The sequence below is a fragment of the Musca domestica genome, unplaced genomic scaffold, assembly GCF_030504385.1.
Source record: "Musca domestica strain aabys unplaced genomic scaffold, Musca_domestica.polishedcontigs.V.1.1 68, whole genome shotgun sequence".
Lineage (NCBI taxonomy): Eukaryota > Metazoa > Arthropoda > Insecta > Diptera > Muscidae > Musca > Musca domestica.
The window spans coordinates 2319250-2344931 of record NW_026712379.1 but is presented as its reverse complement, the minus strand read 5'-3'; the positions used below and the strand labels follow the sequence as shown (position 1 = coordinate 2344931).

The 25682-nt window shown below is 34.4% G+C and overlaps 4 protein-coding genes across 13 annotated transcripts in view; 2 read left to right on the top strand and 2 right to left on the bottom strand.

Moving 5' to 3' along the window:
- Window positions 1–2393: 2393 nt before the first annotated feature.
- On the bottom strand, window positions 2394–6994 carry LOC101890088 (putative E3 ubiquitin-protein ligase UBR7). The gene is made up of 3 exons (XM_059129765.1): window positions 6933–6994; window positions 5770–6802; window positions 2394–3069 (listed from the first exon to the last, which is right to left on the bottom strand). The coding sequence occupies exons 2-3, from the start codon at window positions 6680–6682 to the stop codon at window positions 2693–2695; spliced, it is 1290 nt and encodes a 429-aa protein (XP_058985748.1). The 5' UTR covers window positions 6683–6802; window positions 6933–6994; the 3' UTR covers window positions 2394–2692.
- Window positions 3320–4261, top strand: LOC101890427 (radial spoke head protein 9 homolog). The gene is made up of 2 exons (XM_005182968.3): window positions 3320–3667; window positions 3728–4261. The coding sequence occupies exons 1-2, from the start codon at window positions 3320–3322 to the stop codon at window positions 4223–4225; spliced, it is 846 nt and encodes a 281-aa protein (XP_005183025.1). The 3' UTR covers window positions 4226–4261.
- A 3618-nt stretch (window positions 6995–10612) lies between the features above and the next one.
- On the top strand, window positions 10613–11392 carry LOC101889923 (DNA-directed RNA polymerase II subunit RPB11). The gene is made up of 4 exons (XM_005182965.4): window positions 10613–10763; window positions 10820–10909; window positions 10973–11147; window positions 11218–11392. Exons 1-4 carry the CDS (start codon window positions 10711–10713, stop codon window positions 11251–11253), a joined length of 354 nt encoding a protein of 117 aa, XP_005183022.1. The 5' UTR covers window positions 10613–10710; the 3' UTR covers window positions 11254–11392.
- Window positions 11393–17239: 5847 nt separating this feature from the next.
- The window catches only part of LOC101888705 (restin homolog), a 126634-nt gene continuing 118191 nt past the window's right edge, over window positions 17240–25682 (bottom strand). For all 10 annotated transcript variants that reach the window (XM_059129756.1, XM_059129758.1, XM_059129755.1 and 7 more), the window contains 5 exons: window positions 23880–23946; window positions 20037–23812; window positions 19833–19963; window positions 17702–17916; window positions 17240–17639 (listed from right to left, as the gene is read on the bottom strand). In XM_059129756.1, coding sequence (XP_058985739.1) covers window positions 17596–17639; window positions 17702–17916; window positions 19833–19963; window positions 20037–23812; window positions 23880–23946 — 4233 coding nt within the window. In that variant the 3' untranslated portion in view covers window positions 17240–17595. The remainder of the gene's footprint in view (window positions 17640–17701; window positions 17917–19832; window positions 19964–20036; window positions 23813–23879; window positions 23947–25682) is intronic.

The window sequence follows — 25682 nt, the reverse complement described above, 5'->3', positions numbered from 1 at the left end:
TATATGTAAAAGAAAGTTGTGTTAGTTACTACTCTTATAACATAAAGACCGCCGGTCTGATTTCAACGATTTAGACAAATTCGGAATTGCCTCTTGGCAGAAAAGAATAAAATCCAAAAAAAAATCGCGTAAAAATGTGAAATTTGAACATTTTTATTTTGACTTTTAAAATATACAATAGTAATGTTTTATATTGCATATTTTTTCCATTTTGACTTACTATTTTCGAATGTACATTTGTAGTGTTTTTTTTTTTAATTCTAATATGATGTGTAGGTTTTTTGGGTAGTATAAAGACATAACGGATAAAACTGTTATTTATAGATTTTATGTATTTATTCGTAATACCCAATAAATACATAAAATCTTTAAATAACAATTTTATCCGTTGTCGCTTTATATGAAAATTCTAAAATCGGGAAAAATCGACAATTTTTCATCAATATCAAATATCAAAATAATAGTACATTCTACCGACAAACTATGTAAGGACCTTAAAAATTCGCCGCAAAAAAACAGCGAACCAGTTGAAGATTCGTTTTTTTTTTTCTATATTGAAGTGTACATGTTTTTATTGGTTTGAATTCTGAATGAATAATATTAAAAATGAATAAAAAAATCCAGGACCTACATCGTGCTTCAGCTGGAAGATGCGAACACATTTAAACAAACAAAAATGACCGAAGAAGCGTTATGGGGTTAATTTAAAAAAGTGGACCTGCTTCTTTCATATGACAATAAATTGTCAAATGAGAACACAAAATGCAAAATACATTGGGACTGCAATCAGTCAAATACCGACTATAAAGAACGCAAAATAGAAATTCTTCCTAAACACTCAAGATACCTTTAATCGCTTTACCAGGCCATGATATGGGTCATAACCCCTGATAACGTAACAACCCGATTTCAAGTATATTCTACATTTTAACCATATTTTTCGTACTAATTTTAGCTTATGTTGATAATTTAAGAAGAAACCATCTTTGCAAAAAATTATCACGTTTTGGTATCACCATCATATGATTTAAGGTATTTTCGGGGTCTTGGCCACTTTTTTCATTTTTTGCCCTTATTTGACATCTTTGTTTCTAAGGGGGAAGAAAACCTCTTCTTATAAATTTTTATTTTTCGGAAAAGTACGCATCTTAGTCTTGAGGCTACCTGGGGTAAAAAACCCTGGGAAAGAAAATCATCTCACAGATAATTATCCTCATAGGAATTTATTTAAGTATAGTCCCCACATTATTATACCCCCAAGTCCACTTTCCCAACCAATGTGTGGTCAGAAAAGAAATTTTGGTAACCTATTGAATTTGTAACCCCCAAGAGAATATTGGTTGGGAACGTAGATTTGGGATGTACGTCTATATAACGTAAATTGTGGCAGAAACATGTAAAAAATACGAAATTATAAAGTAACTTTATTGGATCTCCACCGCACAATTTAAATGATAAATAATTAATGCCCATCTTACGGTAATCGGAGCAAAAGAGTAATTTTTTTGGCTATTCTGACAACATTCTGCGTTCAAGTATGAGGTGGACAAAACTGAATACCACGCAGTAACGGATTTTAAACGTTGGAAATACAAATTTCAAATTATAGCTCATTTGAATGCTTTTTACAATATCAAAAATTGATCTGAATTTTGACATGGGGCTATTATAGATGTTCTTTATCATATAGGTATTTAACACTCAAATTAAAGCCTATAGCTGAAAAATAAGATCAAGCTATTCAAAATATCTAAAACCGACGGTAATTATAATTTTTGCCATGAATATTAATTTATATTTAGTCATGGAGTCATTACTCATAATCAAGTCATTACTTATGATCAAAATTGGAGTAATTATAATGGAGTCATTACTTATAATCAAAATTGTGCCGCCTAAATAAGTCAGATCTGTGAGTTATTATGCTTTAAAGACTAAAAGTACGGGCCGGCAACGCGGACCGGGCCAGCTAGTTTTCATATAATTGAAAATAACATTAAATTATAATAAATTAAAATAAATTAAACCAAATGAGACAGACAAATAATAAGATTGATTTTGTCAGTAAATATGGCTTTACTATGACATAGTCATTTATGAATCATGGTGAAGGGTATAAAAACATTCAATGCAACGACAATCTTGCCTTACCACAAAGAAATTGATAAACATTATCCATTGTATATTCTAAAAGTGACAATACATTAGCTTGGCTTCGTCGCTTGGAATATAGTTTTCTTATGTGTTCGAGAAAAATCATTTTTAGTTATAAAGCAAAAAATGCTTAATATTGCAAAACTGTTAGATTCTTGCAGGTTCTGGAAATCTATGAAGTCTTTAATCAACCACAAACCCTTTAATTTCCGTTTTGCGAAAATATAAATGCAATAAAATACAGAAAATTGATTTATTGAAAGAAATAATTGTTTTAATGTTTACATGAAAAATAACATAAATATTACAAAAATGTTCTTTATTTTACGAATGCGGCGCTAGACCATTCACGTGTTAGCGAATGTTCTTTACATGAATAATCTATTTGAATGAAATTTTGGAATGTCATATAATACACATGCTAAGACAATAACCATAACAAAGAACAAATTAAAATAAAATTGAATAGATGTATATGTATATGAATATGTATGTATGCTCAAAATAACAAATATGTCCTTTAATTGTTTTACATGCATTAACGGCAAAAATGTGGCACACCAATCTCAACGTTCTTCTCATTACGAATTTCGCTGAAAAAACGATTTATGTCGTCTTCAGTAACAACTTTTTTGCTAGCAACAAATGTCTGCAAATAGTCCTTTAACTTGTCTTTCATCCGGTTATATTCGGTAATTACATCAATTTGTTGTACACGATCAATTGAAGCCAAAGCTCGTATACCCTGCTCATAGGATGACTCAGCAGCGGCCTTTTGCATACCACGTTCTTCGTAACTCTTAGCCGAATCCTCAGAATCGAGAAGGTATTCAACTTTCTCCTTCTTGTAAACCAACATGCAAGACGGGCAACGACAAAGTGAGTTTCTCCAGTCTGTACCCCAGAATGTAGGTCCTACACAGAAAAAAATCATTTATTAGTTTTAAGTAAGGAAATATTACGTATTATTAAAATATTAAAAAATGCATAGCTTGTTCTATAGCAAAATCACTTAACGCACTGTATTGCTAGGTTTTATATGAAAACACAAATATATTTTTATTGTTATGGGATAAGTTGGCTTATTTCAAGGCAATTTTATTAATATTGTCTTCTTTCACATTTGTTATATATACGAAAATAAATTAATCAATACATTTTCAACATGAATATTGATTATTTCCAAGAGGCATTAGATTGTCTTATGTATTTTGGTACAAAACTAAGTCAAGAACAGAAATTATTGATTGAAAATTCCCTAATAACATTGCAAACGGAAAATCGTTTTGCCGGAATTTATTTCTGGGGGAGAATCAATGGAATAGAAAAGGATTATTACATTGCATTTGGGTACCTTAGTGACTGCCTGAAAGACAGAAAATACTTTTACAGCACAGACGGATATCAGTGGTATATGCTTCCATTCGTACAAAATGCAAAGATTTTTCAGGCAACAATATTGTGCCGCGATCCGTTCAATGGGGATCCCAGTTTAATAAAGTGTGTGAAATTGGTATGTAACAAATCAGCTAATGAATGACAAAGATATACTAATCCATAGAACAACCAACAGGACCCATCATTTGAATGTGATGCAAATCAAGTCATATCTGCCACTCTACCGGAAGAAATTAAACTTAAGGAAGAGGAACGTTTAGCAGCTATTGTTTTTATCATAACCGAAGAATGTGCCATTTGTCCTCGTGGAGCTCTATATAAATTAACTGATGGACGTGTTGTTCAGAACCATATGTTTCGTGGTTTGAATGAGTTACAATGCGAAGATCTGTCCTACTATCAACATTTTCGATTGCCTCGCAATTATTTAAAAGAAAATTTATCTAAACGCAGTGATTACAACTATCCTATAGATTTTCTAGATTCAATTGAAAATTTAGTTCCAAAGGGCTATTCGTTCTCTATTAACGTTCAACGAAATGAACGTATTGTTGTTATAAAATCCAGCTTGTGGCTTGGAATGACATTCTTTCACAAAATCAACTCACGCAAGCATGGATTTCTCTATATTGGCGATGGCAAGAAAAATTATGATTTACTTTTTATGATTTGAATTCGTTGATTGAAAAATAAATAAATATAAAACGTTTGTACTTTTCTGCCTGATTTCAGTATCCACGACTCAGTTTAATTATTTTTTTCTTTATTATTATTTTATAAATTATACATTTTAATCTTTATAACCACATCATGTCCATAGTTGTGTTCAATGATTTTTGAAGTAGTAATTTATATATTGTTTCTCCTGCTTCCTGTTTCTTTAAAAATCACGATACATATTTATTCTGTTGGTTAAGACTTTTGAATTGGATTTTAGCAGGAAGTAAAATTTATAGTTAGTGAGATGTAGTTATATACCCTTACCATAAAATGAAGGGTATATTGACATTCATAAATCGTTTGCAACACCTCGAAATATATGTCGGAGGCCATGTAAAGTGCATATATTCGTTATTAGCATAAAATTCTACGTCGATTAAACGACGTTTAGAGTAGTCCTAAGATGTTAGATTATGAAAATGGCATTTAACTATCCGTATACAGTATACACTAAGATTAATAAAATATACATTTTTTGGAGAATTGAAGCAATACCAAGATTTCTGTAATGTTTTCTAACCTGTAATAATAATCAGAAATGCCAACAGACAAGCAAGAGAATTTAGAAAGTATATTAATAAGTCCACCGTTGTATGGATTACAAAAACTATATTATCGCTTATATCTACCGTCTGTAAAATCACAAAAATGTAACGAACGAGCTCATATAGAAAGTACAAATGTATGTCAATTTTGAAGGTGAGCTCTTATTGTTGAATGGTTTTGTATAGCCTGTACATGACGAAGACAAAGTCACTAATTTGGCATTTCTTTAGAAACTGAAATTTGAAGGAATTTTACTTTTGCATTTCAGTTTCTAAACGATAATGGGAACAATTTCACTTTTGGAATGAAATATTTGTTTAATTTATTGCACATGCATTTATCCGTATTGCAGTTTTGTTTCTTTAAATCTTCGCACAAAGATTTTAAAGATAAATTCCGCGTCTTTTATAATACCACATAAACGGGCCACCATAAATATTCAATATTTTAAAACTTTAAGCCACGTAATGTGTGTCTCCGATTTGTTTGTACTTTTCATTTTGGATTCGTAGTATATAGAACACGTTTTTGTAAAGGGCCCATTTCTTGGTATTAACTTTATGTCAGTACAGTTAGGTGTTTTGACGTTTTGGTTCCTTTACTTAAAACTGTTCTCTTGAGAACAAGATCATAATTTTGAAAAATTTACCACGGTTACTATGGGGCCCCTAAAGATCCGTTTGTGCTTGGTATATTTCCAGTGTTTATAAGACCAACCAAGGTAATGTTGGTATCAACCCTTCTCTTAAATCCTTAATGTAATTTAATTGTTTAACTTGTGTTAACAGTATTTTCGTTGAGTTAGGCCTAGCTTTTATTAAGCCCGCTAAGGGATATTGCTCTATAATTTGATTTTTAAATATTAAGCAAACTTTAGAAAGAACGTTTGGGCAAATTGTAAAGGTAACGCCAAAAAATAATAAGAAAATGCCGGTTGTTTTCTATACTTACCTTTCTCGTAATTCCCCTTATCGATAGGACGCGTGCATTTTGATTTCTGCTCTTCGGTTTCCAATTTAGGTTTCTTAGATAATGGTTCATTATCTGTGTCTGTTTTCTCGTCAGCTTCTCCCATATTCATTATTTCCGAAATACTCTTGTCCAAATCACTCTTCAACTTGTTATCGTTATCCTCACATACTGATACTTCTTCGGCAATTGTCACGTTTCCATCAGCTACTGACTCATTCAAATTATTCACTGATTTCAACGATAGTCCTGTGTAGTGTTGGAGAAACTCGTGTTTGTCCATGCAACCACTGCAAATCATCTCACTAGATGCTTCCATCAGTTTCTGAGAGTTTGCTGGACCATCAATGTGATGCAAGTGAAACCAATCTTCGCATATCCCGCACTGCAACATAAGCTCCTCTGATGTGCGCTCTGGGTCCGGATAAGGCCGATGGCAATTACAATAAAGTCCTTGGAAGTTTTGATTGTACAAATTATTTTGATTAATGGCCACAGGCTGTAGCAAGCTAGGATTTAGACGACATCTGTTAGAGCTACCCATTCTTTCCGTCGGGCAATCGCAACGGAAATTTCTTTTGGTATACAATTCAACCAATTCATGATTTTCGTGGCACTGATACGAACAGGCCAAGCAGATGCCAGCACATTTAGTCAAATCATTGCGAGCCTCTGGGCAACATGTCAGACATGAATATAAAGCTTGGCGTTTAACAGGGCCCTGAGCATACGTGCAGGCCTTCTCGTCAGATGCACCCAATACAGCTGCATATTCCTCCTCCAATTCCTTTTCTTCTTCCAAGACATCAAGCATAGTGACACTGGATTCATCTAGAACGGCTTTCCCAATTTCTGGTACATCATCGGCGATTTCGACTTTGTTTATGTTTGCCATTACTCGATATCAAAACTAACGCCAAAAGTATTAAATTTTCCACCAGACAACAAGCAACTACGTTGTGAATTTGGTTTGCGAATGATAAATTTTCTCTACTCCGATACCAAACAACAAAATCTGCAATAACAACAAAACAACAACACAGCACAATTACATTTGGCGGGCAATCAGTGTTGCAATCGACAACATTTTGAAAAGTTTCCCGACTTTAATTGATTGAAAGGTATTTTTGGTTCAAAATCATTACATCTTAGCGAAATTTTGGAAATGAATTGCCACAAAAATTTTAAATTTCACAAATATATAAATAAATAAAAACTTGCTTGTTGAAGAGAAATAAAAAACAAAACAATGGCGTTTCTACATTACAGATTTGCAGCTTATATTCTGTACACGATATATCGTACAACAAATAATAGGTGTGTCTGGTTACTTTTCCTGCAGGAATTGTCCAGTAACTTCTTTCTGAGAGAGTAAGGTAGTTTTATTCTCTTTTGCAAGGAAAATGCGAAAAGTAAACAGACGGTATTCCTGCAGAAGCTTGCAACTAATCAGCTGATCAAATCAAAACAAACCAATTTGTCCCCCATAAGGAGAATTAAAACAAAGGAAGCAATACTAATTTTACAAGTTTTTTACATATTAACATTTACGTTTTTCTCCAAAAACTATTAGTCTTGCTAATTCCAAAAAAAAAATTTCAAATTGAAAGCACAAAAATAAATAAACAAACAATAGAAAACATCTGATTGAATCTCGATGAATGAGAAGAAGAAGAGTTGCCAGTGATTGCAAGAAGAAATTTTTCCAGCAAGAATTTGCAAACTCTCACTGAAAGAACTGTCAAAATTTCTCTCCCCAAACGCTCTCTTTTGCAGAACTTTTGGGTTAACAGACGACTTCCAGTAACAATTTGTAACAATTGTTACAAATTTTAGGGTAACCAGACACACCTAATATCTTTCACATATACACGAGCCGTTTTTAACGTCAGGTTTACACAATACAATAACGACAAGGTAGGGCAGATTGATAATATTTGAAGAACACAACCTTGAAGCTAAGGTCTTGTAGCTTTAAATTTACTTATAACAAATGCAACAAGTTGTTTAGGAAGTAGAATTATATTCGTGTCAAGTATTAACGCGCATAATATTTATATATATGCAACAATAGAAACAAAAAGAAATAAAAAACATATGAGTGTGTGATTGCATAAATTTTAAGAATTGAATTGCTACAAAAATTTTACATTTCAGTGTGAGTGTAAGTAATATGTAAAATGACAATTTTGACATACACACTGAAAAACACACGAATAATAAAAGTGATAGCACATATGTAAAAAGCTTATAGTCTGATAGCAGCTTAAGTTTCCCGTAAAAAAGCATAGTTGTGATCATGGTACAATGAAGAGAAGGTAGGTCAACTTTGAAAAAATCGCAAGTATAGAGGTCTACCTGTTTGGCTTGTAATGTCAGAATTAGTATCAAAACAATAAAAAATCAAACAACTTGTTGCATTTATTTTGAATAAATAATTGAAAACCGCGATAACTGAATGAAAGGTCAACACTTCTTTTCAAAATCATGTACTATATATCTCTAAAGGATTATTTCTCTACAAAAACTCTAGATATTGTCGATGCATACGTTGAAATAAACATTTTGAAAACATCCGAATTTGAATATTTTCTGAACAATTTTTTGTTATTAAAATAAACATTTTGAAAACACCCGAATTTTAATATTTTCTGAACAATTTTTTTTGTTATTGAAAAGAAAACACATACATAAACAAATAAAGATGACATAAGTTGTGTTCCAGAACCTACAAATTAGTACTAATTAGTACTAATTCTGCTACAACGCGTTCCCGTACTGCAAAAACTAGCAAAACTTGCAGCTCTCTCGAGAAAAAAATGGCGCTGAGTGGTGCACATTTCTGCTTGTTTTAGCTACATGAATTTGGCCGAGCAGAAATGTGCAAATTGTGAATTTGACATTTAATTGGCAGGGCTAACAAGGTTGAAAAATGTATTGATACATTTCAATGTTCCCGCGTCATAACAAAAATAAAGAAATGATCAACTTAAAAACTAAAGGAAAAACTAATATTTGTAGTGCAAAAAAAAAACAAAAAGAGAAAATATGGAGCACTTTTGGATGATTCCAGTAGTAAAGAGGACTGGCTGAATGATGAATCAGATTATTAATTATTATTATAGATTATTAATTTTAACGTATCGTCTTCAATACTATTTTTTTTTAAATTTTGGCGTCCGTTTCAGTAAGGTTTCACCAGTCCGATTTGGACTGTTTACTCTTGGAATTTTGAATTTTGACATTTTATCGGATTTCTGCTAATTTTCCGTTCCCTTATTTTTTGAGCACACCTAATTGAGAATGACATTTCGAACTGTTCTCTCTTCTGCTAGTTTTACTACTAAAATGTACTGGAACACAACTATATTAAGCCAAGAAAATTAAATAAATTAAAATCATATGGTATCATAACCCTACCTTGATATCATTGTACCATGGTTGTGATCATGGTAGAAACATACAGGTAGATGCATCAACGCTTAGGAACATTGATATATTAAAAATGTTGAAATGTCTTTTCAAATATAAGAAGATTTTTATATGATTTCTTTTTTTTCAACAATTTTTACAAATTTAAATAATTTTTCATTCAACATTTTCAATTCCAAAATTGGTTTGATAGTTCATTGTCCCATCAGCTGTGTCGATGCGTTTACTTATACTCTTCTAACCATGGTACAATGAATTCAAGGTAGGGCAGAACTACCATATGATTTCAATTTTTTTTATTTTCTTGGCTTAATATGTCATCTTTATTTGTTTATGTATGTGTTTTCTTTTCAATAACAAAAAAATTGTTCAGAAAATATTAAAATTCGGGTGTTTTCAAAATGTTTATTTCAACATATGCATCTACAAAATCTAGAGTTTTTGTAGCGAAATAATCCTTTAGAGATATATAGTACATGATTTTGAAAAGAAGTTTTGACCTTTCATTCAGTTATCGGGTTTTTCAATTATTTATTCAAAATAAATGCAACAAGTTTTTTGATTTTTTATTGTTTTGATACTAATTCTGATATTACAATCCAAACAGGTAGACCTCTATACTTGCAATTTTTTCAAAGTTGACCTACCTTCTCTTCATTGTACCATGCTTCTAACATGGTTATGATTTAAAATTCAAAGAGAGTCAATCACAGTAGTGCCACTATTACTTAGTTTATTGTCAAAAGTAGCCGTATTGGCCGACTTTATATGGACCATGATTCACAAAAACTATTTTGACAGAAAATACAATACAATTTATTTTTTACAATTGTGTTCGTGAACACTCAGACATCCAATTGAACTCTATTTCTCCTGCCTTGATTTAAAGTATTGAGAAATAAAAACAAAAAAAAAAAAATTAAAATCAATGATTGGAAGAAGCGTACGTTAAAGGGGGTTATGAAATTTTTTAATCAATTTTGGCGTGGAATTGAAAATTAACAGTTTGGATAATTTCTTTAAGAGAAAATCCTTACATTTTATTCAACTTTGGCGCATTTTAATTCATTTTCAATATGAAAAAAAAATCAATGAAATGAGAACAATTTGTGGCATCTAATTTTGAATAGTTCTGACAGAAAGCGAGTATTCGGAGGTTATTACAATTCGCGTGTTTCAATAATTCTTAAAAATTTAAATAATTTTTCATTCAACATTTTCAATTGCAAAATTTGTTTAACAGTTCATTGTCCCAGCAGCTGTGTCGATGCGACTACCTGTATTCTTCTACCATGAAATCGATTATGAATAGTCGAGTACTCAGTTTTCACCCAAGTCCATAGTCGAGTTTCAGATTTTTGAGTATTAAAAGTCGATTATTCGATTTATCGGAAGTCGACTTACATATCCCTAAACCAAACGTCATATCTCAATCACGAAATTTCTTGAGTTTACATTTGTTTTATGCGGTACCGACAATAAACAGTAAAGATGAATGCCCCACCAACATTCGAATCCTTTTTGTTATATGAAGGAGAGAAAAAGTAAGTATTTATGGGCTGTATTTGTTTTTGTAACAACAGGATTTTGTTTTCTACAGAATTATCAAAGAATTGGACACTAAGGTGACAAATGCCGCCATATTCACCGTTAACAAGGAAGACCACACTTTGGGCAATTTGATTAGAAAGTGAGTAGTAGTCTATGTTTTAAATCCCTTTTATTTAAATTGATACTGACATTTTTCCTTTAGTCAATTGTTGAAGGACCCCAATGTTTTGTTTGCCGGTTACAAAGTACCACATCCTTTGGAACACAAGTTCGTCATTCGTATTCAGACCACAGCTGACTATTCTCCTCACGAAGCTTTCATGAATGCAATAACTGATTTGTTGGCTGAATTATCACTCTTTGAAGAAAGATTTAAGGTAAGTCGGGCAACAATTTATAATCTTTAAAATATTCAAAAGCGTAAACACATTTCATTCTAATTTGCAGGATGCCATTAAGGAGAAGAAAGAGGGCGGAGATTAAGGATTACCTAAACCTAATATTAAGATAAATACCCATATTTAATTGTAGAATTATGAATATGTTAAAGTATAGAATTGTATTGTGGACTAATGGAACGACTAGATGATTTTTGATAATAAAACAGTAATGGGCAATACAATATTGGTTTAATCTATTTGAATAGAATGGTTTAATTTGGAAACTGGCCTCGTTTTTTTCAGATTTTTACCATTGGTATGCCTAAAGTTTATATTTCAAACGGTCTAATTTGTTTGTCGGTCGAATTTGGTTCTGCAAAGTTGAGTCAATGCTAAAAACGTTGGCCAAATAAGCTATAAATTATCGTAAGATATGGTTGATGAATATTTAACCATTGTTATATTTCCGGCATCATAGCGGTTTTATTTGTTTGCCTCAACAGGAAAGGTCTTCACACGGACTGTCGCATGATAGCATTTATAAGATGGCTGCAAAAGTATAAGGATACATTTTTATACCCTCGGCTATATGGCTAGAGAGGGTATATATCAGTCCGTCTGTTTGACTGTCTGGCTGGTGCGCACGATAACTTCGAAAGAGTATCCGATTTGGTCCGAACTTGGTATATCGCAATGTCGGCCCACTCCTTCTGGTACCTCCCCCACAAAATCTCGAAATTATCAAAAAATATATTTTCTGCACAGAAAGAGAAAAGATAATCCGATTTTGTATAATTGTAACTCCTATAAAATATGATGTAAGAGTCCGATTGTCTTTGCATTTTACATATCCTAATATTTTTCTGAACCCAAGATCTGGTATTGAGACGGAATATATCGGTCCACTCCTTCTGGTACCTCCCTCACAATGGTCGAAATTTTGAATATCCCTTAAGCTCATAAAAAACGAAATTAACATCCGATTTTATTTATACTTGGCCCATCCTAATATTTCTATCAACACAGGATCTGTTATAAAGACAGTAGAGATCGGACCATTCCTTCGGGCACCTCCCCCACAGTGTCAAAGTTTTGAATAACCAAAACGTTTATAAAACCGAAATAAGCATCAGGTTCTTTTTATATTTCACACATACAAATATTTTTGCTAGCACAAGATCTGTTGTGAAGGTGAGACATATCGGTCCTCTCCTTCTGGTACCTCCCCCACAAAGGCTCAAAATTTTGAATATCCATGAAGCTCATAAAAAGCGAAATCAACATCCGATTCCATTCTAGACTTGGTACATCTCAATATTTTTATCAAAACAAGATCTGTTATAAAGATGGCACATAGGGTTTAAGAGTTTGAATAATCATAACAGAATTCAAAATATTTTAAAAAAATCGAACATTGGCTGAGTGTATACATCTGTCGGCAAAACCGGCCGATACCTTTTTACTTGTTATACCCACCACCATACTATGGAGGATATATTAATTTTGTCATTCCGTTTGTAACTCCTCGAAATATTCATGTCAGACCCAACAACGTATAAATATTCTTGATCAGCGTAAAATTCTAAGACGATATAGCCATGTCCGTCGTTCTGTCTTTCCGTCTGTCTGTAGTAATCACGCTATCTTTCGAACGAATTGAGAAAGAAGTCTAAAATTTTGCACACATGTTTATTTTGCCAGTAGGCAGGTTAAGTTTGTAAATGGGCCACGTTTTCGTATAGCCCCCATATAACGGTACCTTCCGATATTCGGTATTTTGATGATTTTAGCGGTATTATTCACCGGAATTGTTTGAAATTTGGTGTTTGAAGTTGGTAATGAATACTACAGCCTAAGGCAGAAATTTGTCTATGCAGGTCCACGTCTTCGTATGGCCCCCATATAACGGTACCTCCCAATATTCGGTATTGTGATGATTTTAGCGTCATTATTCACCGGAGTAGTTTCAAATTACACATTTAAAGTTCGTAATGGGAACTACAGTCTGTGACAGAAAATTGTCTATAGGCCCCATATATCAGTACCTCACTATATTCGGTATTTTAACGATTTTAGGTATAATACTCACCGAAATTGTTTGAGGTGTCGTATTTGAAGTTAGTAAGCCAGCTACAGACTGTGACAGAAAATTTTTTATACAGGTGACAGAAAATTTTTTATACAGGTCCAGGTCTTCGTATAGCACCGATATACCGGTACCTCTCTATATACGGAATTTTCGATTTAAGCTACATTATTCACCGTTTATTTTAAATTTAGAATTTGAATATGGTAATGGCTTATGACAAACAATGCCTATGTAGGTCCAGTCGTACAGGCCCTAATATAACGGCTATATTCGGTATTTTTAAGATGTTAACAGAATTTTTTTGGCGAATGTTATCTTTTTCGAAACTTTCCAAATCCGTTCCAAATGGCGGAGGGTATTCAAAGTTCGGTCCGGCCGAACTTACTGTTTTTTACTTGTTTTTAGCTTAAAATCCTTTCTTTTAGTAGACCTAACCTACCTGATTAGAGAAGCAATTGATATAGGTGATAGTTGTGTTCTTGGGCTTAAGTTGAGTTTAGGGGTTATGCTCGGATTTTTACCGATTTTTTTTAACTTGATTACGGCGAAGTAATTTTTTTGTGAGGGAAATACCCAAATTTATCCTATCCAACAAGTGGTCATATGAGTTACTGGAACCGGTGCCGGAGTAATACAAGAAAATTTTTATTTTTGTACCAGTACTTTTTGAAAAACCCCAAACACTGGAAAATTGTCCCTTATACTGTATTAAAATCTACATACTATATTAAAGCCAACACTATTGCCATACATGTTGATATATCTTGTACTTCCGAAGATATGGGTTTTATATTCATTACTTATGAAAGCAGTTTTGAGTGAAGTCCAGCGAATTCGGTGTTGACTTAAAACTACGTTAGATAGAAAGGGAATCAAGATACAAAGAATTTCTACGCATGTAGGTGGAAAGGGATTACCTGAAAAATACCGCTAAAAATTGGCTAGTTATACCCTCCACCTTGGAATGGAGGGTATATTAACTTTGTCATTCCCTAAATATTCGTCATTGACCCGATAAAGTATATATATTCATAATCAGCATAAAATTCTAAGTCGATTCAACGATGTCCGTCTGTTTATCTGTTGAAATCACGATACAGCCCACATTATTTGACGTAGAGCGTCGTTTTGATGATTTTTGTCACATTTTTCCACGGATTTGTGTCTACGTTTTGGTATAGCCCCCATATAACAGACCCTCTCAATATTCGGTATTTTGATGATTTTTGAAACATTTTTCCACGGATTTGTCTAAAAATTGGTATTGGTGTGTCATAATGGTTTCTAGCTCGTGTATCCGATATTCGGTATTTTGATGATTTTTGCAAAATTTTTCACGGATTTGTTTAAAAATTGGTATTTGTTGGTCAGAATGGGTTCTAGCTCCGGTGGCGAAAAATTGTATGCATAGGTCCAAATTTTTGTTGTAGCCCTCATATAACGGTACCTGCCGACATTCGATATGTTGATTATTTTTGTCACATTTTTTTCACGAATTTGTCTAAAAATTGGTATATGTAGTTCATAGTGGGTTCTAGCCCGGTGGCAGAGCATTGAAAGTATGTAAGACCCGGCTGTGTAATTATTTTTGAAGGTAAGATTATATAATATTTTGACATTTTTTTATTAGAATAAATATTATCTTTTTAGTGGGCTTATAACACCTTGTATGAAAAGGGGTATACCCATCACAAAGTCAACCATTCTGAGCATTTTGTGGATCCCGAAACGGCGCATCACACCAATACTATAGAGGATTTGTGACGTCACCTCAAGGTGGCACTTTCTGCATATAACCGTAAAAAATATTTTTTAACGGTTATATTGTTTTTTTTTTGTTTTTGTTATTCTTTTTTGTTATATAGAATTTGCAATTTAGTATTAAGAATTAAAAGTGAATTAAAAAAAATATTTTAATTAGAATAGAGAATGTTTTATATATAAAAGTTCAGAAAATTATGGATTACGTAGCCGGTGTTGGGCATACGCTAGAGGAGAAAACCTAAAGCCCCGGCCGAAGGTTATCTACTTACAAAAATTACAATATTTAGAAAAAAATATTGATCGCGTACCCGGTATTGGACATACTCAAGAGGATTAAGTCCCAAGCCCCGGCCGAAGGTCGCCTGCTTAAAAACGCTGTAAAGGTTAAATACATATTACTGGACAAAATCGCAAATTAATAACTTCTATCACTTATATTTTCGGAACCACAAGAGATATCAACACGTATGACACAATTTTGGAAAGGCAATAGTGTTGGCTATATATGCAGATTTTAATACTCTATAGTGGTTTCATTTTCGAGTTTTTAGGGGTTTTTAAAAAAAGTACTGGTACAAAAATACCAATTTTCGATCATTACTCCGGAACCGGTTCCAGTAACCCCATCATATGCCAACTTGTTAGGATGGGTATTTTCATAAGTTTTTTCATAATACCAATATTTTTAGATATTGGTTACGTAGAACTGGATAAAAACCTGATGTTGTTTCCGAACTTTCGGCTCGATAACCGTGTAACCGGGGCTTTCCCGCACAAAAAAAGTTACTTTGCCGTAATCAGGTTAAAAATACCTACCTGTGGTAAAAATTGCAGGTCAATCCGATCATAGCTTCTAAATTCAACTTGCTCCTTTTGTTTCATATGTCAATGACATTGGAAGTTTTTTGCAAGCGGACGACATTCATTTATTTTTTAATGTACAATCTGAGAGATTAGTTATAGAAAAACATAAATACAATCTTATGTTATATTTTACGTTGGTTGAGTAATAATTATCTTGTAGCAAATGTTTCTAAGACAAAGGCAATGTTTTTTTTGGTCAATCTTGCCGACTGGATAGCAGTGTACATACATACATGTTAATGGTTTAGCAGATGATTTTGTTATTTGTATAAATTGTTTAGATGTTAACCCAGATTTTCCCGTGGCATGATTATGCATTACACCCCAAAATAAAAATATGCTCCAAAAATCATACTCAACTTATTTCTAGTTGCCTTTTTTGTGAAGGGAAATCTTTCCTATTTCCTATTGTTTTGATGTTATTTCAGATACAACACATAAGTATTTTATGAAAATAGAAAAATTTTTGACTATGATTGTGAGACTTAAGGCATGTTTACGTTAGAGCTTTTTTCCGGGTTAACCTTGGTTATGAAGATTTATTTGAGGTATATTTCTGCATATGTCGTCCATTTTCTGGGAGTGCCAATCTCTACTTTTGTTAAACAACGTGTGTTTTCATTTCTATATAAATCAATTTGTTGAGACCTTCCAGTTTTCCGGCGAAATTTGTATGTCCCTTACTTTTAAACACTAAAATGTTTGTTTGGAGCATTTGTTTTTGTTAGGATTGATCCTTCAGCAGCGAAATTGTGTACAACTCAAAAGCCAGTAACTTCAAATTTACTAATAAAAAATGCAAAATAAATAAACAAAACAACTTTGTTTATTTAACACTTTTTTAAAATATTTTAATTTTTCGATAAAATTGAGCTTATAATGTGACTAAGTTTTTCTTTCATACCAAATCTCAAACATTTATTTAGAAGTTAACATTTTTGGTGTTATAACAATCACGGAAGTACTTTTCGCGACAGTTATTGGTAGTAGTTTTATTTTTTATATATTTTTATAGTTACGCTAGACTACTTAGCTGTTTTGTTTTTTTAATGTTATGTCTGGCTGGAGAATCGAACCCGGGGTTCAGAAAGCAAAGAGTTGCATATTTATTTTATTTATTTTGGTAGCGGTAAATAACATTGTTTACTGAAGGATGAGTTAGGGAAGCCTATAGTTTTTTAATCCTTTATCGTAGTTGTTTGTCTGGGGACATTGTAAGCATTTTAGAAAAGGAATTCATATTTTTGTATATCTTCTTTTGTTTTTTACAAATTTGATGGATTTGTAAACTTGAAATTAAATAGCCCTTGATCGAGTTTTTGACACTGTTGAGTACGATAACTTACTGCGTTCCATAAAAAAGATTTAAATCCTCATGAGTTGAAAAATAATTTATTTATTAGTAGTTTTGAATTTGATATTTTTCTAATAATTGTTCTTAATCAAAATAGTTTATAATTTAGAAATGATGCACATCAACAAAACAGAACTGAATTTATAACATTTATTGTTAATTGTACAAACTAAAACGAAAGAACAAAAGAAATTAAAAACATAAAAACAAAAGCACAAAATGTGTGACAAACATCAAAAGATTTTACATAAAATCACAATTACATCTCTTAGTTTGGATGTTTGTCTTTAGAATCGGTTGGAGACATTGATTGTAAAGGAGTTTTCATAAATATTAAACTAGATACATGCAGTTATATTAAAATAAAGACTATACTAGTAACATTCATCATCACATTCGCCGGTTTCGTGTCCGAAAACTGAAATAAATTTAAAATAGCTTTTAGTTTAGAAATATGTGATTGGAGGGCAAAACACGTACCTTCGCATGATTCGCAATACTTTCTTGGTTCAGGCAATTTTCTTTCTTTCGGCTCATTGTTGTTTCTCTCTGCCCTTGGTGGAGGTGTGTAGGGCCTATCATCAGAAGCCTGTAGCGGACAGTCTTCGGTTTCATGTTTGTCAAATTCATCGCAAATATCACAAAATACACGGGGCGCGGGTTTACGCTTGGCTATCAGGTCGAATGCATGTGGTCTATAAGTATAATAGTAAAGATAATTTTCAAGTTAAGAGTGAATTATAGTCTTTGGGAAATTAACAGAAGCTCCTTAGATATTATTAACCAGTTTTGTTGTTAAATATATTTGGTATTGGCTAAAAATTAATTAAAATTATTTTTAGTCGATTATGTCAAGTCAGATTGCCTGCTTGACTGGTCCGGAAAATAATTTTCGAAGCGAGTAGCCGATTTTGCTATAGCTCTAATCGTTGCAATATATAAATAAAATGATTACAATATTATGTTCGATGATATAGCTATCTTCATCACAATTCGTCACCCTAATATCCGTTCTGAGCTTGACTCCAGTGACCAATACATGTAATGTTGTGGGGTAGCGGTCAAGTGTGGAACCGTAAACGAGTACATTTAAGAATTATGTTATTCCGTCCTATGTAACAATCGGAGGGACATAATGCTGACTGAGCACATTGATAGCTCGACGCATAATGGGGTTAGATCCTCAAAAACGGAGATTAATTCAGGGAATCATTCTATCTCTTTGAAATTTTGCTCAGACAATCATATTACCATTTCGGTATGGCCCCTTATAGCGTTACGTATTTATTTTCTTTTTTGAATGTTTTGACCACATTTTTAAGCCAAATCATGTGTAATTTGACATTTAGAGTACTAAGTAGATATAATTTCTCCTTGCTAAAAAGCGTTAAGACTGCTCCGCTATTTGGTATAGAACCCATGTTACTGTACCTCCTAATTTTAGGAATTTTGAAAATATTTGAAGATATATTTTGTAATGATGGGTCCACTATTAGATATGGACCATATATAACGGCTTTCTCGAATGTTAAATATTTTAAGAATCTATCAAAATTTTGTAGGTCCTAATTTTAGGTATATTAAGGTTTTCAGAAAGAGTTTTTTACAAACGTATTATTTGATTTTTGGCTTCTAAGTTGTTGTTTTGTTCTTCTCAGTGGATAAACAGTATACAAATTGCCAATATTGTACCATCCATAACGTAGGTCTCCCAAAAAACAGAGATAAATTCAAATGAAAGCAGTTTGTTGCTCCCATTCATTTGTTTTTTACACCCTACAACATTATGTGTTGGGGGTATTATAAGTTTGATTGGGCCAAAAATTGTGTAACAGTGTAATATTGGTCTTCGACATAGGAAACTATATATGGATCTTCCTATCTCGCCGAGCTGAGTCGATCTACCTATGTATGTTCGTTCGTCCGTCTATCTATGTTAATTTGTAATCACTCTATAGGTAACTCATTCGTTTTTATATAGTTCAGATTTCCCACTAAAGAACAACTGGCTACTCTAATAGTTCCCGATGCAAAATGGGCAGGGTGGTACATATACTGAAGCCAGGCAATATTCAAATTGTTATTCATACAGACCGATATCACGTCATCACATGTCCGCTATCTACATGAGGAGGCTAGGATCTTACTAGTGCGGCGGCATAATAGTATGCATTCGATGTAATATAACCATCGCCATCCCAATCTCCATCTGGTGGATGGCAACTTCCGCGCAGGCAGAGGTACAGAGGCATAAGAGAGGCATGTGCATTAAACAGCACTCTGAAGCGGTCCTGTAGGAGATTATTATTTGATGCAATTAATCTGAATGGTGTTTTGCACGTGGCTTACATGACATCTACATCTTTTAACTGCTACATCTTTAACTTTTAACTGCCCAACCAGACCTACTCATCTAACTCGTGATACAGGCCCCAACCAATACAGCTCGCGAGATTAGAGAATAATCAGAACGAACACAGCAGTATGAGCTGCTACAACAACAACAACAAATAAATGATACAACTCGAAAATACCATTGAAACCGGTATGAACATTACCATCAACACAAAAACCAATATGATATAAATAGTTCAAACTTTATGATACATACTTGGTGTAGTCCGTTGGCAATGCTTCTAGTGCTTCAATCTTGGCCTTTAGTGTATCATTTTTCTTCTGCATATCAGCTATGATGGAGTTTAGAAAACTTATTTGAGCTGCACTGTCGCCATTTTCAGTATCCTAAAACGATTTAACACAAAACACACATGCATTACAAAATTAACACCAGATTTCCTGTAGCTTTCAAACTTACCCCCTGAACGGAACTTAATCCGCTACCATTTTGCTTCAGATTGCCAATGGACTGTAGATCACTAATGCGCTGCTTCAGAGCTACTATCTCCTTGGTCTTTTCCATTTCGGTTACTTCCAATTTTCGTTGTAAGGTGGCACATTCGGTATGGAGATTTTGTTCTCTTTCCACAGCCTTCGACTGTTCCTCCCGCAATTGGACAATTTGTGCTTGTAACTGTTGCAGTTGATCATTTTTCTCAGTTGATGTGTCATCCATTTCGTCGATTATCTTCTTATACTCTTCGAGCTGTTGTTCAAATTCCTTTTGTTGTTTCAGCTTCTCCTCCATATCCGAGTGCAGCTTCTTTAGCTCTGCATTGGCTTGTTGCAACTCATTGAGTTGAGTCGACGTTTGGAGTACATTTGTTTGTGCCTCGTTAAGTGATGTTTGAGTTTGTTGCAGTGTCAAATTGCTTGTAGCTAAATGTTCTTCCTTCTCCCGTAGTTCGTCCTGCTTTGTGCGTAGCTGTTGCTGGGTAGTGGCAAGTTCTTCTTTTAAATGGGATAATTTCTCGATGAGTTTTTCAACATTTTGATCAGATTCCATTTCGAATATTTCAAATATATGGGCGGTTTCACATTTCTCTTGTTCGAGAATTTCCAGTGCTTCGGCTAGTTGGGCGTTTGTGGCGGATATGTTTTCATTGGATGTCTTCAAAGACGCGATCATGGACTTGAGTTCTTCTATCTTTCTGTTGCTATCTTCCACAATTTTGGCCTTGTGTTCCGATTCGGAGGAGGACAGTTCCAGGGCATTGCGAAGTTTTTGCAATTCCAAGTCTAGTTCGGACTTTGTATTCGATTGCAGAATGCGCAATTGCTCCGCCTCGCTGGTAGCTTTGATAACCAGCGAATCCTTGTCTTTTAGATCTTGCGTTAGTTTCTCTATGCTCTGCAAAAGTCTTGTATTCTCCTGCTGTAAATCACTAACGGCCGAGGAGCCATCATTTTGCGCCTTCTGTAAGTTCGAATACATTTGGTCCTTTTCGATTTTAAGGGCTGCAATTTGCTTCTGCATATCACCCTCTTTGGCCTTGAAATCCAACTGTGACTTGAGCAACTCATCCTGTAGCAGCTGTATTTGTTTCTGAAGACTGGAAATTGCTTCATCCAATGTTGATTTTGATTGTTCGGAGTTTTTCAGTTGAGCCTCAAAGCTCTCAATGATAGATCTTTGTTTTGCCCCTTCCGCCTCCTTAAGTTCCCTAATTTCGGCTTGACACTTTGCCTCCAATTCCTTTTTAGCATTTTCAAAAGCTTCACTCTGTTCCTTTTTGGCGATTTCTAAGGTATTTAGTTGACTTCGAAGAGTCTCCAGTTCATGCTGCTGACTTTCTATACTTTGTTTAGCCTCTTGCAGTTGGGACTCTGCAGATAGACGCTCGTTGTTGGTCTTATCGTTGAGTTCCTGAAGTTGTTTCTGCCGCTGTGACAATTCCTCGGTAAGTTTTACGATTTCGGCATTCGATCCTGCGGATCCTTGACGTAAGGCCGCCAGATCGTTTTGCAAAGCTTTGTTTTGTTCTTCGAGACTTTCGCACTTGTTCACAAAACTATCAAGTTTGCGTTGCAGATCACCCATATCCAACTCCTGTTTGCCGCATTTTTCCTCGGCCTGTTTGAGTTGTTCGTAACGACTGAAGCTTTCTTCGGTCACATTCTTGAGTTCTTGGGTCAAGGTCTCCACTTGGCTACACATGCCATCGATTCTCTGTTGACTGGCCTGTAGTTGGCTTTCGAGTGCGGCGCGTTCTGTGCTTGACTTATCGACAAGTTCATCCAAAGCCTTTTGTTTGCTGACCAAGTCTTGCGATAGTTTCATGAGTTCTGTGTTCGAGTCTGTAGTCGATGTTCGCAGCGAAGTAAGGTCAGCCTGTAGTGATTCATTTTGTTTCACGAGTGAATCGAATTTGCTTTGCAGATTTTCTTGTTGGCGCTGTTGGTCACTCAGCAGGAGTTCCTGTTTGATGTTCTTCTCCTCCAGCTCGGTGATTTGTTGGGATTTTTTGTTGATTTCCTCTTTCGACTTGTGCAGCGACTCTTTTAGGTCGGTATAATCTTTAATGCTATTGGTAAGCTTCTGTTGTAATTCCTCAATCTGTCCCGTCAAACGGATGCGCTCCTCATTAGCTGAACTACTCAATGTGGCAATTTCATTTTGCTTCTGCTGAACTTCATCATTCAATTTCTTGACTTCGTTGTGAACCGAGGTGTTCGAAGATCTCACTGCAATAATCTCCTGCTGCAGTGTCTCATTCTGCTGGTCGAGGGCTTCGCATTTACTATTCGCACTCTCCAATTTGCGCTTGAGGTCGCCCAAATCCAGTTGTTGTTGGGCATAGCGTTCTTCACTCTTCTTTAGCTCGTCCTCCAACTCATGTTTGCGGTTTAGCACTGTTTCATGTTCGCTTTTGAGTTTCTCCAAAAGTTGTGTGGAAGTTTCCAAGGCAGTTGTTGTGGATTTAAGTTCGGATAACTTGGAAGCAATCAGTTCATCCTTTTGAATTGATTTTAAGCGCTGGTCCTCGATAGTGATGTTGGAGTTCTTTAAATCTTCTTCTAGTCTTTTATTTTGGCTTTCAATGTTGGTTATTTTGGCACTGAGTTGCTGTACGACCACCGACGACTCGCCAGCCAAAGAGGTAACTTTGTTTTGGAATTTTTCTATCTCTCCTTTCAGTTCTGTTATCTCTTGGTTTTTGGCCGCCACCACCAACTCATTGCTTTTATGAGCCTGTTCCAAATCATTTTGTAATTTTGCAATTGTTTCTTGGGCGGTTGCAAGAGAGGTCTTGATATCGGCTAGAAGGTTTTCTTTCTCAGACATTTGGCTGACATATGACTCGTTGACCGACTTTTCTTTATCGAAATCAGAAGAAAGCGTTTTTATTTGGGTCTGCAGTTGTTGATTCTCTGCTACTAATTTCTCACATTCTTGGCGTAAATCTTTCATGGTGTTCTCCAAAGCATCCATGGCAGTTTTCTTGGATTCATCCTCGGCAAGTGCTACCTTAAGCTTGTCCTCGATACTACTTTGTATTTGCGCCAGCTTCTTGAGCTCATCGGTAGCTGTCTGCAAATTTGACTCCAGTGCGATTTTAACTTCCTGTAGCGTGGCAACTTCTTGCTTCAGCTTCGTTACTTCCATTGTCTTTTCCTCAAGTTTATTCTTCTCCTCGCTGCTTCCCATTTGTTGGGCTTTAACGAGCTCATCGAGTGTTGCACACTCCGCAGTCTTGATTGACAACTCTGCATGTAACTTGGCTAATTGGGCCGAAACATCGGCCACCTGTGTATCTCGTGATTTACACTCCTCACGCAGTATGCGACATTCATCCTCCAGATGGGCACGTTCACTTTCCACACTACTTACTGAGGATTTGAGATTCTTCATTTGTTCCAGCAAATTTTGAATCTCTTGAGATTTTTCCTCAAGTTTTAGTCCAAAGTCAGTTTGAAGTTGTGCGCGTTCTTTCTCCGACTCCTCCTTGACCATAGCCAACTCTTTGCGTAGATTTTCTATGCCACATTCCGAGAGAGAGAATTTTTCCAAAGATTGATCCTTTTCCACCAGTTCCGCCTGCAGTGTCTCATTTTGCTTCTTCAGATATTGGATATTTTCCTGCAGACGTTGTATCTCGTCTTGTGTCTCTGATATTTGGGTCTCAAAAACTTTTGACTGTTCGACAAGTTTTTCGTTCAGCTGCTCATTGCTCTCGTCAGCGACGTGTTTTCCTATCCACGGAAAAAGAATTTATGAGAATGTGAAAAAGGTTTTCTATTATTAATTGGAAATTCATACCCGATGAAAGATCCTTTATTTTCGTTTCCAACTCGTGAATTTTTTCCTTGTAAACTTGTGTTTGTGCCTGTCAAATGAAATATGCGTCAGATCTGGTGACATATATGTGTGTGCATCTGAAACTGAGACTTCGTGGTACACTGATTTTCCTTAGATTATTCTTCAAGAATGATTTTCAAAATATACCTCCATACAAGTCGCTGCCATTGGCCGAAATTCAAAAAATTAAAATCAGATATTTATTGTCGAATGTGTACACTTGATCTCTTGAGGGGTTAAGCTTTTTAGAAAACATAATTATCATGGCTTCATCCTAACGGTCCACTTTGAGAATAGCATAAAAAAGAGAAAATATTTTTGGTTTCTTTTTTCAGCGAGGTCTGTGCAAAAGTGGAGTGGAAATATAACTGTTTTAAAAAATTAAATACTTTTCAAAATGCCAAATCTTGGCATAATTATTGAAAAGTAAGGTATTGAATTATTTTTAGTGCAGTTATTTGTGTGTGTAGTAGTTGTGTATAATATAGAAGATGTGCGTGATCTGAGTTGCCTTTAAGATTAATTTTGACAATAAAATTGGCATTCAGTTAAAGTTTTAGTTGTCTTTCCCTAGAATCCTCTAAAGTGATTTTTTCATGCTATTAGTAATGGTCCTAAGATTCTAAAAGTGCTAATTTAACTCTCAGATTTTGTCAGGTGTGTATGTTATGCCCAAAATACTGATGTGACTTCGGCGCAATTTTGTCAGTTTTATGGTGCTAGTAACGTTTTTCTTGTTATGTGTTGTTTGTCTTATTGCTGTAGTGTTACAGTTTTGTTCTTCAGCACATTCTATGCGGGTCATAGCGAGTACAAACAGAAATTTGAAAATAATAATTGTGAAGATAGAAGTTTATTTGTAACATCATATGTCCCACTTCAACTTTTTATAAGCCCGGAAGCTTCGGAGAATAATAAAATAATTTGGAAAAATCCTCGACCATCATCCTGTCGCTGCTATATGCCTATTAGGTACCAATTCAAAAAAGAGTCGACTCAATTATCCATTGAAGGAGAAAAGTACTTCAAAGACAAAATATACCAATTAAATCCTACAACTATTAACAGGGGAAATAAAAATTATACATTGATCATAAGTTACAGCTTACATCATCACTCAGACATCATCAGTTAAATGCTATATATGTAATGCAGGCCCAAAAGAAATTAATAACATTGAAGCCTGTTTTCTAGTCTTACAGACTAGAAATTATAAAATGTCAAATTATGTAAAACTTAGAAAAAAAATCAATTCCAAAAAAGAAAAAATCCAATTGAAATTTCGAGAAGAAATCGGCTCATTTGTAGATAAGCCAAAAGTTGGAGGCAGTGGATCTTCCAACGACGGGAATACTGCGAGAGAATTTTTCAATAATGTGAGCTTTTCTGCGGAGATAACAGGGATTGATAAAGATGTTATTGAGAGGTGTTCAATATTGTTACAAGCATTGTCTTCTGGGTACAATATTAATGTCGAAAAATTTAAGGCCTTTGCACTGAAAACTGCTAAAGAGTTAACAAATAGACATCCATTGTACATCCACCTACAGTACATAAAATTTTAATACATGCACCCGACATTATAAAATATGCCACGGCATCGATTGGGAAGTTATCGGAGGAGGCCGCGCAGTCTAGTTTCGACTAAATCATACCCGAAAACATTTTCGTGTTCCAACAAATACATATCTAATTACCCATCTTCTTCTTCTGAGCCCCCCTGAAGGCCGGCCGTTCCAAATAATTTTCAGTAAGATTACTCTT

Bases quoted from the DNA above. Each gene is read 5' to 3' on its own strand.
- LOC101890427 (XM_005182968.3), top strand. From the start codon at position 3,320: ATGAATATTGATTATTTCCAAGAGGCATTAGATTGTCTTATGTATTTT. The intron at 3,668-3,727 runs GTATGTAACAAA...AACAACCAACAG, and splicing joins TAATAAAGTGTGTGAAATTG to GACCCATCATTTGAATGTGA.
- LOC101890088 (XM_059129765.1), bottom strand. From the start codon at position 6,682: ATGGCAAACATAAACAAAGTCGAAATCGCCGATGATGTACCAGAAATT. The intron at 3,070-5,769 runs GTAAGTATAGAA...TTTTCTGTGTAG, and splicing joins TAAGGGGAATTACGAGAAAG to GACCTACATTCTGGGGTACA.
- LOC101889923 (XM_005182965.4), top strand. From the start codon at position 10,711: ATGAATGCCCCACCAACATTCGAATCCTTTTTGTTATATGAAGGAGAG. The intron at 10,764-10,819 runs GTAAGTATTTAT...TGTTTTCTACAG, and splicing joins TTATATGAAGGAGAGAAAAA to AATTATCAAAGAATTGGACA. The intron at 11,148-11,217 runs GTAAGTCGGGCA...TCTAATTTGCAG, and splicing joins TCTTTGAAGAAAGATTTAAG to GATGCCATTAAGGAGAAGAA.